Raw genomic sequence first — 16,808 nt, 5'->3', positions numbered from 1 at the left:
ATAAACACCGAAAAGGAACTGAAATTTCACTCAGTTACTGTTCCTAGTAGAACTTCACTCGGGATGGACTTCTAGTAATCGTTTCTCGTAACTGTAACCTTCTACAGAGCTTTCCTCCTAGGATAGTTAACATGCAATAAGCCAGATATGGATTATAACTCTATGTATGTAGTAGCCTTGTGCTCAGTAGATAGTTAATGAGTCTAGCTTCAAAACCAATCGATATATCAATGTTCCGACCTGAAATCCACGTATCAAAGGCAAGTATCCTATTAACCAACACTGTCAATGTTAAGGGTACATTTGTTTTGTGGCATGGGTTAATGTGTTAGTGTCTTTTTGGCCCAATTTACCAAAGAAAGGAAAATGACTAACTAGGGTGCTAAGGCAGTAACATCAGGAGGGTCAAGAGTTCTTTATAAATGTTTTATTGCATATGTTGAATGATGCATTTTGTGCATCTACATAATGTTCCTGTATTTCCAAACAGTGAGAATCCAGGACGCCAAACATGTCTTTGTCAAGGACCACGTTGAAGCTGCTGAGGCCACTCTGGCAGCAGAGCCTCTTGGCTCCCTCTGCTCCTCGTATGACAGTGGCAGGGAGATGGAAGGGAGAGTACAGACGGCCAGGCCAGCCCACAGACAAAAGCCCACCATGGAAATATTTCAAATTCGACTTTTCGAAAGGCATGGAGGGGATATGGAAGCATTTCTCACTGCTGAAGGAGGAGTTTCTGGCTCCCATAAAAGGCCCCCAGGGCCAGCCACTGGCAGAGCACATGCTGGAGCAGACCAGAGTGATCTGGGAGTTCAGAGGACCAGAGTCTCTGGAGAAGTGGACCGTCTCGTCTGACCGGGAGATGGGTGGACGGAGTGAGGCTTATCTGAAGCTGGGGAGGAACAACACCACAGGCCTACTGTACGGAACACTCTGCACCAACCCTCCGAGGGACGGAGAGACTCGTTACAGCGGCTACTGCTCCTTACGCTCCCAGCAACCAAAGGTGGGTGAGCACTCATCAGCAGTCAACAGTCATCAGAAAAAGTCCATGCAAACTGCATAATGTTGGTGTGTCAGTGTTTTTCACTATCAGTGTGCCCTTCTAAGCTACTGTGAGGTTTAACCGTGTGGAATGTCTGATTCCACACTGTGGAAGGAATGTTTTGAACAGACTGTTCCTTTAAAAGACAATATGCCAGATGTAACTGTTTAGTCCCATGGATCAACTTCATTAACTACAAAATCCCCCCCCCCCCCCCAGGGTTCATTTGATAGGACAAAGCACCTTGACTGGACAAACTTCAACACCCTACACTTGCGTATTCGTGGAGATGGACGTCCATGGATGATAAACATTACAACCGAAATGTATTTCTCTCACATGAAGAATGACATATACAGTTACTTTCTGTACACCAGAGGTGGACCTTACTGGCAAGATGTCAAGGTAGGTGTCTGGAAAGATATTAGACTGTCACAAAAACATCTTCCCTTGGTTTAGAACATTTCATTAAATATTCTTCTTTGCAGATCCCATTCTCGAAATTCTTCCTTTCAAATCACGGAAGAATACAAGATGACCAGTCTTGTATCTGGTTGGACAAGGTAAGATCTGAGAAAATCATTTCAGATGTGGATAGCTTTACAGTGACATGTATATATTTTTATATTGACACACTTTTGTGTCCCCCCCCCCCCCATCCCATAGGTTAACACTATTGGATTCACGCTGGGTGATAAAGTGGATGGTCCATTTCAGTTGGAGATTGACTTTATTGGTGCATGTAATGATAAAGCTCACACAGAAGAGTTTGCATACGAATTGTACAAGAGAAACCCAGAGGTCTGAGCTGGAACCTCCCCTTACTGACGTCCCCATGAAGAAAGGTTTTGTGTTGAATATTAAAATCCTGAATCACTTGTTTTAGTTTGTATGATGGAATGGCTGAACATGCTCCACTTTCTGTACATGAATACATAACCTTGTAGATTTGTCTTGCTGTGTTATCATATTGTAATGTGGTTCTGAAGTAAAGTAGCTTGTCCTTGTCAGGCCCTACATTTCTTTACTTTGACCCACTTCAAAACACAATAATAACTATATACATGGACATTTAACAAATTTCAGACTTAAAAACAAAGCATGTGTTCACTTATTACACAAATATCCAAATACATAAAAAAAGGTTTAACTCAATATAAAATATACAAAAGGCAACTAAAATATTCAGACAGGAAGTTAAACTTTCCCCCCACCACTATCTGCGTATGTACTTCCTCTAAACGTAAAAGCAAAGTTTTTAGAACAAAAGAGGGATAGAGCATTTTTACTAAATATCAGTGAGTAGAAAATGATCGACAAGTACACACATATTACCAATGTCTTATGGAGTTTAAACATTGGAGTCAAACACAAAACTGCATACTAGAACAGAGAAAATGTATGCCACTAAAAAGTACAGCACAATGACCCCAACAGGCAACAAAAATCAAAGGCAACATTTAAGACATGGTGAGCCCTCTTCTGGCCCCTAGCATATTCTCTTTTTTCTGCTTCCTGTCTTCCTTATGTTTTGTTCTCCGTTCCTCCCTAGAACAAAGACAATGGGGTTGACCACCAGTGATAGTACTTGCTCAGTAAATTCAACATTTAAGAATTGAAAAGTTGGTTCTCATTATACAATGAATTATGATCTTACTACTGATTCCTCACCTTGTTTGGACCTTGTGTTGTTTGTAATTCTTCTGATTGGATGGGATTCCCACCAAGGTCTCCTGGGTTGGTTCAAAAGGCTTCAACTTTCCTATGAAAACAGTGAACTGTCAGGCTTTTCCATACCCAGTTGTGCTTCTCACAACAGAGAATAAGCAGGACAACTGAGCCCACTGCTTACCCTTATGAGGCTTGTAGGACAGGGGACGAGAGAGACTAGCTTTCAAATCAAACGTGGATTTCTTGTTGGTCCCAGGGGTGTTTGAAATACTTGTGTTTCCGTTAAAGACAAATGTCGATCCTTGAAATGGAAAAACATGATCAGTCTGTCATACAATCAAGAGGCAAGTTTGGTGGAAGAATGTATTATTTATGAAGCTGTGAAAGTTACCTGGAGTCTTTGTGGAAGATAGACCAGACGTCTTGATTTCAGGCTTCCCCGTCACTTTAGAGTCCTGTCCTGGAGTGGTGAGGTCCACGCAGGGAGACAAGCGTGCTGGGGTCTTCACCACGGCCCTCTTCTGCTCCTTATCCTGCACAACTTCAGAGAATCTGCACACAAAACAATAGTATAAAAAAATAAAAAAAGTGTTATGAGACTTGAACACACTGATGTTGAACACACCGCACTCAACCTAGATATATAAATTGAAATTGGTGCATGAGGGAGCCTAACCGAACATTGATCCTGCGAGTGGAGAGGACGGATGGTCTGAATGGAACGCTGTCCTTCAGGGCAGGCTTGTTGAGCTGGGTGTGTCTGCGTCTGCCTGAGGAGGGCTTCGTCTCCACAGATGCAGGACTGAACAGGGAGGCTCTGCTGGACTTCTTCAAAACACAGAGAAGAAGATTTACCCCACAAAAATTGGCCGTGGATAGCTTTTAACAAGTGAATTAACCAGCGCATTCATTACTATAATGAATTTGATAAAGTTGCAGAACTTACACGTTGAGTGTTGCCCTCTGCCGGCTTTGAAATAGTCTTGTCTGAGAGCAACTACAATAAACAACAAAAAACAGTTCTTAGATGAATACACTAATAGGGAAGACCTAGCCGTGTCATTCAGTCACCATTGCTTTCAGTATTTACATAATTAAGGCCAGGAGTTGGCTTGAAACAACCTTCCAACTTGTGAAAAAGATGACAACATCATTATACAGTTTATTACCTTCAATTCCTTTACTGAATTTCTGAACACATCCATCTGCTTGGTCTTCCTCTGGACATATAAATCAATAGACTCCATCTTGTTAAAGTGTGCCTCGTGGAGCTTTTTGAAGTCTGAAAAGGATAGAGCCACAATTTAATAAGTTTCTTTTATCTGAGAAAAACAACCTATGCTGAGTTAGCAATGAGATGGATGGGCTATGAGGTGGGGATATGTATAGCTCAGGAGTAGAGCTTCTACCTGAGATCAAGAAGTCAGTTTCAATTCCCCCCCATCAGCAGTGTGGCCAAGTGAGTATTTCACTGACTAAAAGAAAAGTTTGCGATTTGCAATTTATTTATGTACCTCCTCTTGAAATGTCACCAGAATTTCAAGCAAGAAACTGAACATGTCTAATCTCATCTGAAGTGTTCAACAATTACCCGAAAGCCCATAACAAAACAGACATGAACTGGATGCCAAACAATATATAAATAGCAATAGGCCAAAAGATAGTTGGACACAAAACACTCACCCCCCCATGCCTACTTATGCTTGCAGGCTGTGCACACCCACTTGGGGATGAAACCAAAAAGGCTACAGCAAGATATGATATTTATATAGTACATTCTACGTGATGAGAAACCTTGAACTAAATATGCCACAGGCAACGACCTCCCCACTGTGCACCAGTGGGGTTTAGTTACTTTTTCACACTTCTCTCCTTTGAACGACAAGAGGTCTCATCGGCGGCTGCTGGTGGGATCCCCTCGGTGAGAGACCAGGGGCCCGTTTTAAGCAAGGAGGCTGACACAGACCATGGTGTCAAAACAACGAGGACCACACTATTAGCAGGTGTTAACAAACTTCCATCAAATTGAGTCGGATCCCATTATCTGCTTTGCAACCTCGCTGGATCCCAGATGTAAGGGCAGTAACTTCGATGTTAAACAATGCACAAGAGCAACCCTTGAGGAGCAACTGATGAGGCCTGCTCACCAAATTGTTATTTTATGTATCATTATCTGCCCATAATTTGACAACTGGTGCATCACCCTAATTGCTTGTATAGAACACATTACATCAAAGCCACATCTCAGACAATGGCCATTGGTCAACTATGGCATTTTTGACACTACTTACTTGGCGTGGTGGGCTTCAACATGGGCTTCGTCCTCTTCAACAAGGCCTCATGGCGGGGAATCTTTCCTGCTTTCGTCACTTTAGGCTCCCCAACTGAGTGAGAAGGGTTCAAAGTCATTAAAAGCAGGTAGGTGCTCGTTTAGCATTAACCACCAGCCTGTCCATTTCACAAAAGAGGGAGTTAACAGTTTTGGTGCTTACCTTTATCGCATGTCGCAGGGACTGTGTTTGTGTCCGTTGTTTCCGGCTGCATGTCAGGATGTTGAGTGGAAAACACACGCCTCTTCTTGGCACTCGTAGTCTGAGCTCCAGAATGGGAATCTTTCTCGTCAGTCTTTAAAACAAAACAATTTGACTGACCAAAACTCGCCATGATAGTTTAAGAATTGTGTTACTAGAGTTACTTATTATTGTACAGTAGGACGTTACCACAAGTGCTTCGCTTTCTGTATTGATGTCCTCGGAGTTCTTCCTCTTAGATCCTTTACCACGTCGTTTGGTAACGAATAATGAAGTTGTGGGAACTTGCTGATCAACCTGGTTGTCGTTTGTGTCATTGTCGTTTGGTGCCAAGACTATATTCAAGTCTGTCCCTGGTTCACCCTGATGTTGCTGTTCTTGGTAGTGCTGTTTGAGCGCTTCTCGCAATTTATCAGCCTAAATGAGGGGAAATAATACGATGAGCAAGTTAGCTAAACGTTAGTCTACAGTCGTCCAGACCTAGATAGTCTAAGTGGCTACAGTAGGCTAACAACAAGTTAGCTAGCAGGTCTACTAGTAGTTCGCTTATAAGCCTTACCTTCATATTTGCCTTGAGTCCAGCGTCTTTAGCCAGACGCCGTAATTCTGCATACTTCATACAGTCTAAATCCATTCTGATATCCTTAACACTTAGTTTTAGCTATCTCGGAATGAAAACCTTTCTCTTACTACTACAGTCTTGTACCAGTAAACAACTTTTCTATAACCGCGCTTAACGGTTTGAAATCCGATGTTTCAAAGTATTGAAAGACAAGCCTTGTGATTGGATCACCGATGCAACTGGGAGTTTCTCAACCAATAGAAATTGGTTCTCCCACGTGACTCGTTTTGAATAAGATTTGTAGAATTTGGACGCCGGCGACCTCCTGTCCCGTTTCCCGGCGAGTTCAGTTTAGTGAGTTGATGGGATCATTTTATTTATACAATGTTGTACAATGGGTGTCGCCTGCTTTCTACATATAAACCCTTTGAATGGTAAAATGTAAACATTGCAGTAAAAGAAAGAGTAGGCCTAGTGCACACTGTGGAGTGGTGGTAATATGTCACTGTGGCTTAGTTTCAAGTTTTATTGTCAGGTGCACAGAACAACAAAAGGTCAGACTGGGCACTGAAATTCTGGGGACAAGACAACGCAAGCAACCTAGCATAACATAACATATAAGTACTAAGAACATAGATTACATCTATAATAAGCTCAAATAAAATTGAATAAAAATAAAATAAACATCTTAATATCAGCCTACAAAAAAAGGATGCAATATACAATAATACACATTATACACATAATGACCTATACTAACCTTATAGACCTATACTAACATAAAACAAAACCTACACTAACCTAAGACAAGACCTATACTAACATAAGACAAGTGGGGTACAGTTAGTGCTATATTGAGCTGAAAGTGACAGTGTGTAATGTGACTAGTGAGAAATGTATCAATGTCCATATCAATGTCCCTTCAGAAGCCTGATGACCCTTGGATTTAAACTATTATCCAGTCTGCTTGTGCAAGACCAAATGCTACGCCTGCCAGAAGGCAATGGGATAAAGAGACTGAAGAATGGGGGGTAACACTCTCTTATGATCCTGCCTGCTTTCCTGAGGCATTGTGTGTGTTAAGTGTCTTGAAAGGCTGGGAGCTTCCTGCCAATGATGAATTCAGCAGACTGGACCACACTATGTAGGGCCTTGCGGTCCCTGTCTGTGCAGCTCCCATAACACACTGTGATGCAACCAGTCAGTATGCTCTCTATAGTGCATCTGTAGAAGTTAGTGAGGATGACAGAGTCCATGCCCAACTTCTTCAGTCTCCTCAAGAAGAAGAGGTGTTTCCGGGGCACTTTGACCACCTTGTCCATGTGAGCAGACCAGGTGAGGTCATTGCTGATGTTCACCCTGAGGAACCTGAAGCAGCTGACCTTCTCCACTTCGGATCCGTTGATGCTTAAGCATAAAAAAGGGAGAGAGAGAGAGTCAAATACAATAAATGAGTTTATGCATGATATGTTTTTCACTCATACTACAATATAGGGGGTGTTTATAATATTATTGCCGTTTGTTCCAAGACAACAATAAGATCTTCTTTTGAACTGCCCTTGATTCAAACAGTGCTCAACTCATCCTCAACACATCGATAAATCATGAAACGAGTGGTTTACAACTTTTTTCTTTCTCGTTTTGTATAATTATTTTGTATTCCGAGATATGTTGTTTAGTGTCTCTATTATTTTTGGCAATGATGCTGTGGAGTCCTGAAATTCACAAGTTTCAGCAAAGAGGTCGAACATAAATTAGAATGTTTATACTTTAAACTAAAATACTGTAAAATATAGGCCACGGCTATATTGTCGGCCGAGACAGTGGCCCATTGATCTGGATGACAGTACTTGGGCGCCACCTACATTCCAGGGTAAATATTAACAGACGGATTTAGCGGATTTAATTTAGTTCATAAAGCGGCGCCGTCTCACATACATTGGCCGGGTTTCCCAGATTGGTTAGGAAGCTTCTTAACCAATCTGGCAAAACCGGCCATAATCGTATTTCAATCAGTTGTTTTCTTGAAGTATTAATTATTATAAGAAGTTCAGAAATTGATTTTGTTTTTGCTATCATTGCTGTAATTTATCTTCTGAATAGGCTACTTGTACTGTGTTATGTTATGCCCGGTTGCTTTACGTTGTCTTGTCCCAAGAATTTCAGTGACCAGTCTGACTTTTGTGTTGTTTTGTGCATCTGACAAATGACTTGAATTTGTACTTGAAATAGGCTACACAAAATCTTCCAATTCCACCATCCAATGCAGTTGATTTAAGAATCACTTCCAGCTTAATTTTAACAATATAGGAAGCCCCACCGTGAAGCAGGGCATCAAAAAATTGGTTGATACTCGTAATGTTCCTCTCCACGGAAATCTTTAGTAAAAGGCGAAAGATTTATACGATCTGAAGAGAAACCAGAGTGTACTAACATTGTCCAGTCTTAAGATGGGATCCCTTTCAGCGACGTGACATTCTCGGTTACGGTCAGAGTTTGAAGATTTACATTTAAAACTTCAAAATCAAAGTCAAAATCTGTGAATCAACGCAGGTAATTCAACTTGAAAACTAAGGTAAATGTACACTGACAATGGCAACAATTTATTTAAAGTAAGAGCAATCACAAACGAATTGAATTATGGGAAATATTTAAAGCACTTCCTGGATAGTTTGAGGAATAGCGTACTTTCTAGTGGTAGGGTACACATTATTAACTAGAACACACTGAATATAAGCCATATAAGTGATGGCCATGTAAAGCATCTCTTCTTAATTATATATATAATATTTGACTTCCTACGCAAGCCTAAAGCAAGCTATATATTGCAACGTGCACTGCCATCTTAACACTGCATGTAGGCTACTCAGCAGAAAGAAGCTCCGCATAGGCCAACACGCGCGTCCTTTCACAAACACCCTCGTGCAATAAATGCACAAATGTATTAAGTTATCAGTAGTAAATGGCACCATCGAAAGCGGCGACGTCGACAAACTTTAGTAATCAGAGACAAGATGAATTATATAAAATAAGCTATTAATCCATCGTTTGTCCAATAAAGGCTATTCTATGAAAATGTTTCGTTATGGCGACATCTAGTGAACTGAAAGGTTGGTTCAGTTCGTTATATACACCTACGCTACTGTGTACTATCAGCTTTCAGGGATAGTCTACATGTTTTTGGATATAATGGATAAGTAGGGATAGGGTGTTAGTATGGCTGACTTGGATAAGTATTTTGGACTAGAAGATAAAATAGGTCCGTGTTGACAGCAACCCATGCTGACAAACGCAAAATAGGGCATAATGTATGCGTTTTCCATTTTCAACATCTTCCGTCCGATCAAACATACCACCCAGCCTGTCGGCTGACTGCATGAGTTAACCATGTATCCATCTTCACTACTCTACTGGTGTAGTTTGGTGTATATACAGTTCTGTGCAAAGGTGTTAGGCACAAATAGAGTAAAAAGTAAAGCTATAATGCTTTAAGAATTCATGGAAAGGAAAAGGCTAAACTCTTTTTTTGAACAACATTGCACTTGCAGTATTGCCGCACAAATACAGAAGAAAAAAAAAGTTAAAATGAATGTACATATGAAAGGACAAAATAATGTACGAAATCTTGGAAGCTTCAGACTTTTGCACAGCACAGTAAATACAGGGTGTAAGTACCGTAAATGTTCTCCGGTGGTGTCTGTGGTCTGGAGTTTGTGAAATAGTTGTTTGTATTGGCCCCTTCCAATAACGTAAGGGGGTGTTCTATTCTGAACTTTGTCTGCTTATGAAAGGCTGAAACAACAGCATCACTGCTTGCTTTGTTCTTCAAGTACAAAATAACTTTGATCAGAGCTAGTATTATTAAAAGTGGGGTCGAAACTGACATCAGTAGATTCTGCAACATAACCTGCACATTTACCTGTATCACACTTAGTGAACTTTCCAAAATCGTCAGCGAATCTAACTCCACAACCTCAGATATTGATCCTATACCCACAACATTCTTTAAGCGAGTGTTTGATAGTGTCTCAGGTCCGGTGCTGGAGATTATAAACATCCCTTAGAACTGGCGTCTTCCCAGATGCCTTCAAAACAGCTGTTGTAAAGCCCCTATTAAAGAAACCCAAATTGGATAACAGTCTACTTGCAAATTACAGACCAATATCAAACCTTCCATTTATTAGTAAATTACTGGAAAATATAGTTTTAGTCCAATTAAATTCTTTTCTTGAAGAAAATAAAATCCTGGAAGTCTCGCAGTCAGGTTTCAGGAAATATCACAGTACTGAAACTGCTCTCACCAAAATAATTAGCGACCTCAGACTAAACTCTGATGCAAATAAAGTCTCGATCCTGCTAGATCTCAGTGCAGCATTTGATACCATTGAGCATCCTAATAAATAGACTGGAAAAGCTTATTGGGTTCACAGATAGTGTATTGAACTGGATAAAATCATATATCACAGGAAGGAAGTTTTATGTTAGTTTAGGAGACCATAGGTCCAAGAAACATGAGAACTGCTATGGGGTTGCTCAAGGAAGCTGCTTGGGTCCATTACTTTTTTCTCTTTACATGTTACCACTCGGTGACATAATCAGAGAACATAACATCGATTTCCATAGCTATGCGGATGACACACAACTATATATATCCACTGAACCCAACGATGCAACGGCCATCAATTCCATTGCCAACTGCCTGTTGGCAATAAACAAATAGATGAATGATAACTTTCTTAAATTAAATGAAGACAAAACTGAAGTCCTATTATGTGGCCCCAAATCCAAAAGAGAGATGCTTACTAAGAATCTAGGAGGCTTAACCCCCTGTCTTAAACCAGAGGTGACGAGTCTTGGTGTAATCCTGGACTCAGATTTGAATTTCAACTCTCACATAAACAAAGTGACCAAAACAGCTTTCTTTCACCTGAGGAATATAGCAAAGGTACGACCATTCATAAACCAAAATGATGCAGAGAAGTTAATTCATGCTTTTATATCCAGCCGGCTGGACTACTGTAACGCACTTTTCACTGGTCTTCCCAAGAAAACCACTGAAAGACTAGAGCTCATTCAAAATTCTGCAGCTAGATTATTAACCAAAACTAAAAGGAGAGAACACATTAGTCCTGTCCTAGCTACTTTACACTGGCTCCCTGTCACTTTCAGAATTGACTTTAAGGTCCTTTTCCTCACATACAAAGCTCTACACGGACAAGGACCTAGCTACATTGCTAACTCCCTTATAAACTACACACCAGCTAGAACACTGCAATCATCAAATGCAGGCCTATTAGAGGTCACTAGAAGCAGTCATAAGAAGATTGGTCATTCGGCCTTTGCTAATTAGGCCCCAGAACTATGGAACAAATTACCCATAAATATTAGGGAAGCAAACACGCTAGACATTTTTAAAAGACAGCTTAAAACCTACCTTTTTACCGAAGCATTTAAGTAATTTTATCTCAGAAGTGTTTTACTACTTTTATTAGTTATATTATTGTTGCTATTTTAATTATGACTTTTATCACTTGTATTATTGTTTTTATTGATTGTATGTAAAGCACCTTGAGCTACAATTCTTGTATGAAATGTGCTATATAAATAAAGTCTTACTTACTTACTGCAGAGGTACACATCTCAGGTTGTTGTTTCATAAGCTGTGGTTAAAGTGACAGTTAGTATTTCTGCCAGGTTGACTTGAGGAGCCAGCTCAGTCCGTGTTCTCTTGGCTGTGGTGGAGAGAACTCGCAGTAGCAACACGCCAGTCACCTGAAATATCCAAAGCCTGAATAGAAACCCAAATAAAGATGTGAGGACCACAGAGCCTTCCTGACAGTGGTTGGACATCCCTATACAGGGAAAACCCATTTCAGAAGAGGCATTTCTGTCTATGGCTCTAGGTTTGTAGTGTGAGCAAAACAGAGATAGTTTGGCATGACTGCCTCAAGGGAAATACGTCGTACTAAGCGTGATGTACACAGTTACACTTCCTAATACACCGCAGTATGTCAACATTAGTTTTTAACAATTTGTTTTCCCCAGGAGGGGAAGTGCACCGTTCCTGGAAGTACTGCAATACCAGGTCGATGCGTGGAGTGGACGGAGCAAGCCCCTATTCCATCTCCCTGTTCCAAAAATCAATTTAATATATGGTCCCCGGGTAGGGGACGTATCAGATATTAAACTGATAAGAACAGATACTACACTTGATCTTAGCCAAAAGGCCGAGAAGCGATACCAGACTGCCCCTCGAGAGACCCGAGTCATTTCCAGGAACGTCATATTAATATACGGCGTCACGATTGTACTAATTGGACTAATGAGGTACATAATCCGTATAAAACTAAACGGAGTAAAAAAACATCATTAGCAAAGGAAAATTGCTTTAATCAACGTGTAGTCTTTGAAAACTAACGTAAAAACGCGGTGTAGCTGTCACGTGATACACGGCCCTCCAATTGGAAATGAAAGATACAACTGTCGAAAACAATCACAGTTAGGCTACTCTTCCGAGATACAACCGGCCAATAACATGTACTTTATGTATTGGTCAAATATTTCCTATTTTCGTGGTAGCCTATTTGAAGACTGTTACGCTAGCTAACGGAAGAACAAATAACAGCCATGCGAACAGCGGACTCGAGTTACAACAAAACCCTGCCATCTGCTGGACATCATAAACAACAGCAGCAGCCACGGCATCGGGCTTCCCAATAGAAGACCGGTCTGTCACGCTGTTAAGCATAACCAACATGGGTGATAGGCATTTTGGCCATCAATTGGGACAGAAGATCAATCTTGTCTGACTCAGTTATGCAAAAGTGGAAAAGGATATGCTATGCAGTGTAAAATCACATTAGCCCTACTTTAGTTACCTAGAAGTTAACAAGTTGCCTTCGAAGTTGACACACACACGGTTAGGGAACTATCATGCAGAGGCGCGTTTTGAGGCTGCGCATCATGATCAGCCATTTAAACTGCTAACAAGGTCAATGGTAATAAGCAAACGCGTGGTATTGAGTTAATTGCCGGCGAGGTAGGCTACAGTTGCGCCCTAAATATTAACATTTGAGAGAGTTGGCTTTAGAGACGACAGTTCCGTTTTCTATTCGACCGTAATTTGGGAAAACATGTACTATGCTAGCTTGCAGTTCGACGTCAGCTAGCTGGGTGGGCAACTCGCATCGAAAGACGTGGTGCTACAGGGCCTATTTGAACGACCTCGTGACCAAACTGCCAGGTAGCAAGAAAATAAATCTACGTAGGCCTTCCTAACTCTACATGCCAAATAAATACTACCGCTCAATGAGTCTTCTTTCAGCCAATGCCGGGATACATTTGCCGTGACACATTGCGCATCGAGTCGTTCGGTAATAGGGCCTCGGCCTGCTACCAGGCCTGGAACACACACAGGCCTCGACGTTAAGAGGCCGAGTGTCTTACAACTCCAGCAAAACTCAAACAACAAAAACGAATATGTCCTGACTATTGGCTGACATGACTGTAAACATTGACACACGTTAACCACATACATTGTCACGCATTTAGGCTATTAAAATAAACAACAAGCGCTCTTTCCGAATGACTTGGATCAATGCGCTGTAGTGAGAGGCTGAGAGCCCTTCCATTTCTCCCGATCGAAGCACTTCCACTACAACTCCTAAAAAAGAACTCCGAAATGTCCTATTTGCATATTCCGAAGAAGGCAATGTATTCTAGCGAAGGGGAAAGATACAATGAAAGCGGCCCATGTATTTTCTTTTACAAGTCACGGACAATTCACAGCACATCGGTCTGACTTCAAACTAGATTTTTGACGTGATTTGCCACAAGGAAAGCTAAATCGCCAAAACTTTGAGGCTAATCAATTTGGCAGACTTGGAAAAAATGTCTAGCCTAGGTCTAAACGACATGCAACAGGAGTCGGCTTACCATTAAACAATATACTCACAGTTTGAGGGGTTGCATGAGGAAAAAAACGACAACGTCGTTCCTCGCTGGGGCAATGATCCCAGAGCTCAAACAAAGCATCCTGCAAGGCGTCAAATGTACAAAATCCATTAAAATGCTTTTCCACATATCTTGTATGTATATTTAGGCCTATTTGGTCCGTTCGTGAGGGAAGATTTCAGAAGAGGCCCACGAAATATCCTCCCAAAGACAGTGCCATGCACTTGCAAAAGACAGTGCCACTTGCAAAAGGACTAACCCAATACAATGTGTTGACCTGCGCATACCTGAGAAATGTTAATGAGGTGCAACACTTGAGCGTCCTGGGGGGTTGGGAGGTGAGAAAGTTTGTGGATCTCTTTGCTGTGCTGTGTAGGTCCCATGTAAGCCTGTTTTTCATTCCTTGTATATTTTCCTTGCCTCGTCGGACGTCATTGGATTGAACTTTAGACACATGTCACATTTGTAACATGTCTGTAATATAAGTTATTAAATTATTCCCCAATAAAGCGAAACTACAAAAAACTTTTAAAAATCCGTAGCTTTAACGGTGAAAAACTGTAAATTAGCAACAGTAAAAAAAAAAAAAACGTAATTATAAAACATGAATTAACTGTTGAATTCACAGATAAGTAGGCTACTGTAAATGTAAATACAATAAAGTTTAGGGTTCAGTTAATGTGGGACATCAGGTAAAGTGGGACAGTTATGCATTTTGATGATTTACTATGTGCAAAACTGACATCCAATCACCAGAGCGTATCTTGACTCGTAAATACAACACTTCTAGTCACTATGCAGTGGTTTTTATTTGTCTGACATCATCAGAGTAGGCGTGATCTGGCTTGACAAGAGGGCTATACAGAAAAAACGCATCGAAAGTTCAGCGGCATATGACATTATATTTCATTATATAAGGCTTGCAAAGGAATTTAAATGAAGTTACAATGAGTAGGTAGGCTACTATTGCAGCATATTGAAGGGGTTTAACCACTGATCATGTCAGGTAATGTGGGACAGCATTTTTCAGGTAAAGTGGGACATCTAGTAATGCTGTGTTTATGCAAAGTAATTTAAATCCACAGTTGTCAAATGTTTTATACCAATGCATCATACTGCACTGGTATAAGTTCCCAACTAAATAACAACTTACACTGTCATCGAACCAGCGCTTTCAGACTTGTAAGCGTGACCGCTAACGCTAGTCCAACAAAATGCTAACGCAGCTGGACGAGCTAGCTAGCACATAGACTGCAGATCACTAAGGTTTACATCAGTTACACTTTATGCCTATTGTATAAGTCAACCCCACAACTAAATTAATCTAGTCACACCCTTGCACCTTGTATTGTTGTATATAAACGAATTATTATTATATTAGCAGACTAGGCAGACAGACAATGACTGTCCCACTTATACCAGACAATCTGTCCCACATTACTTGAAAATGCTGCCTGAGTGAGAGAGGGGGTCATGTTATGTTTGAAAGTGTGTAGCTTCTAAAATATTAACTACTTACTAACCGAGAGTGAGGTCATGCCGAGAAATATCAAACTGAGGCTGGAACTGCAAAGCCGAGGTTTGATATTTCCCGGCATGACCGAACGGGGCCTATAGGCCTACGTGGTGACGCTTGTCCTTATACCCGCTTCAAATAGCTTAAATCACCGCCAGCCAGCTCTGATTGAAAACAAAAGACAGTGGCGTGCCATCTACCTGTATTTAATTGAAATGAACGTGGTCAAGTGACAGAACCAGGTGGCAGATGGCTCTTGGTTTATCCCCCTCCCACCTGTCACACAAAATAACACTGTTTGCAACTCAAATCCACATTTAGGTAGGCCTATATAGTCTAACCGCCTGTTTTTTTTGTAGTTTCGCTTTATTGGGGAATAATTTAATAACTATATTACAGACACATGTTACAAATGTGAAGACCGTAGGTGGCTGGGAGTGTAAGGCTGGAGGAGAACTTGATGTCGTCGGGTGATATGGGTTGAATGATTACCTGGTATGGGTTATATGATCAATCTTGCTGGGTTACCCAACGATTGCTCTCTCATATAATAAATAACTATGTTAACCAGCCGCTGGGTTTCAATCCAGCATTTTTTAGTGCAGGCTATTTTCATAGAGGATATATGTTCTTGTTGACCATATCATTGTGATTTATTGTGAAAAAACACGGGTGAAAACAGTTCTAACAGCATGCATCTGTGATTTACAGTGATTTACCGTTCAGTGTTTTTGTGTACTTTACTGTTGTTTTTATGTTAAAATAATATAATTTTTGCATAGCACAAGGTAAAAGATAGCCTATAGGCTAAACTTTATTGTATTTACATTTACAGTAGATTACTTATCTGTGAAATCAACAGTTAATTCATGTTTTATAATTAAGTTTTAATACTGTTGCTACTTTACAGTCTTTCTTTTTTTTTTTTTTACGGTGAAATGATATAGTTTTACAAAGGAATAATTCGAAAGTTATCAAACTTTCTTGTATTAACATTAACAGTAGGCTACTTAACTGTGAATTCAACAGTTAATTCATGTTTTATAATTAAGTTTTAATACTGTTGCTACTTTACAGTCTTTCTTTTTTTTTTTTTTACGGTGAAATGATATAGTTTTACAAAGGAATAATTCGAAAGTTATCAAACTTTCTTGTATTAACATTAACAGTAGGCTACTTAACTGTGAATTCAACAGTTAATTCATGTTTTATAATTACGTTTTTTTTTTTTTACTGTTGCTAATTTACAGTTTTTCACCGTTAAAGCTACGGATTTTGCGTTAGCATTTTGTTGGACTAGCGTTAGCGGTCACGCTTACAAGTCTGAAAGCGCTGGTTCGATGACAGTGTAAGTTGTTATTTAGTTGGGAACTTATACCAGTGCAGTATGATGCATTGGTATAAAACATTTGACAACTGTGGATTTAAATTACTTTGCATAAACACAGCATTACTAGATGTCCCACTTTACCTGAAAAATGCTGTCCCACATTACCTGACATGATCAGTGGTTAAACCCCTTCAATATGC

At 40.4% G+C, this 16,808-nt stretch overlaps 2 protein-coding genes, 1 long non-coding RNA gene and 2 other non-coding genes across 6 annotated transcripts; 1 reads left to right on the top strand and 4 right to left on the bottom strand.

Moving 5' to 3' along the window:
• The first annotated feature begins 72 nt into the window (after positions 1–72).
• On the top strand, positions 73–2,052 carry ndufaf1 (NADH:ubiquinone oxidoreductase complex assembly factor 1). The gene is made up of 5 exons (XM_084684667.1): positions 73–260; positions 491–1,006; positions 1,265–1,450; positions 1,534–1,608; positions 1,712–2,052. Exons 2-5 carry the CDS (start codon positions 512–514, stop codon positions 1,850–1,852), a joined length of 897 nt encoding a protein of 298 aa, XP_084540793.1. The 5' UTR covers positions 73–260; positions 491–511; the 3' UTR covers positions 1,853–2,052.
• On the bottom strand, positions 1,757–6,016 carry nusap1 (nucleolar and spindle associated protein 1). Of its 2 annotated transcripts, none has more exons than XM_084684665.1 (11): positions 5,807–6,016; positions 5,437–5,664; positions 5,209–5,341; positions 5,008–5,100; positions 3,886–3,998; positions 3,663–3,713; positions 3,393–3,541; positions 3,108–3,268; positions 2,898–3,017; positions 2,717–2,807; positions 1,757–2,593 (listed from the first exon to the last, which is right to left on the bottom strand). In XM_084684665.1, the coding sequence occupies exons 1-11, from the start codon at positions 5,879–5,881 to the stop codon at positions 2,506–2,508; spliced, it is 1,302 nt and encodes a 433-aa protein (XP_084540791.1). In that variant the 5' UTR covers positions 5,882–6,016; the 3' UTR covers positions 1,757–2,505. The 2 variants fall into 2 exon arrangements, with proteins under 2 accessions (XP_084540791.1, XP_084540790.1); XM_084684664.1 differs by having other exon boundaries at positions 3,393–3,544; positions 5,807–6,015.
• Positions 6,017–6,321: 305 nt separating this feature from the next.
• Positions 6,322–14,655, bottom strand: LOC146299466 (uncharacterized). Its single transcript, XR_014735458.1, has 4 exons — positions 14,050–14,655; positions 13,764–13,844; positions 11,430–11,597; positions 6,322–7,216 (listed from the first exon to the last, which is right to left on the bottom strand). It is a non-coding gene; the product is annotated as an uncharacterized LOC146299466 (long non-coding RNA).
• LOC146299468 (U5 spliceosomal RNA) lies at positions 8,122–8,237 on the bottom strand. Its single transcript, XR_014744250.1, has one exon. It is a non-coding gene; the product is annotated as a U5 spliceosomal RNA (small nuclear RNA).
• LOC146299467 (U2 spliceosomal RNA) lies at positions 11,858–12,048 on the bottom strand. The gene has a single exon (XR_014744283.1). It is a non-coding gene; the product is annotated as a U2 spliceosomal RNA (small nuclear RNA).
• Positions 14,656–16,808: the final 2,153 nt, after the last annotated feature.

Source organism: Hypomesus nipponensis, chromosome 3 (genome assembly GCF_054491055.1).
Source record: "Hypomesus nipponensis isolate SF chromosome 3, ASM5449105v1, whole genome shotgun sequence".
Lineage (NCBI taxonomy): Eukaryota > Metazoa > Chordata > Actinopteri > Osmeriformes > Osmeridae > Hypomesus > Hypomesus nipponensis.
The sequence above is the reverse complement of the archived record's forward strand: the minus strand, read 5'-3'. Positions and strand labels throughout refer to the sequence as shown.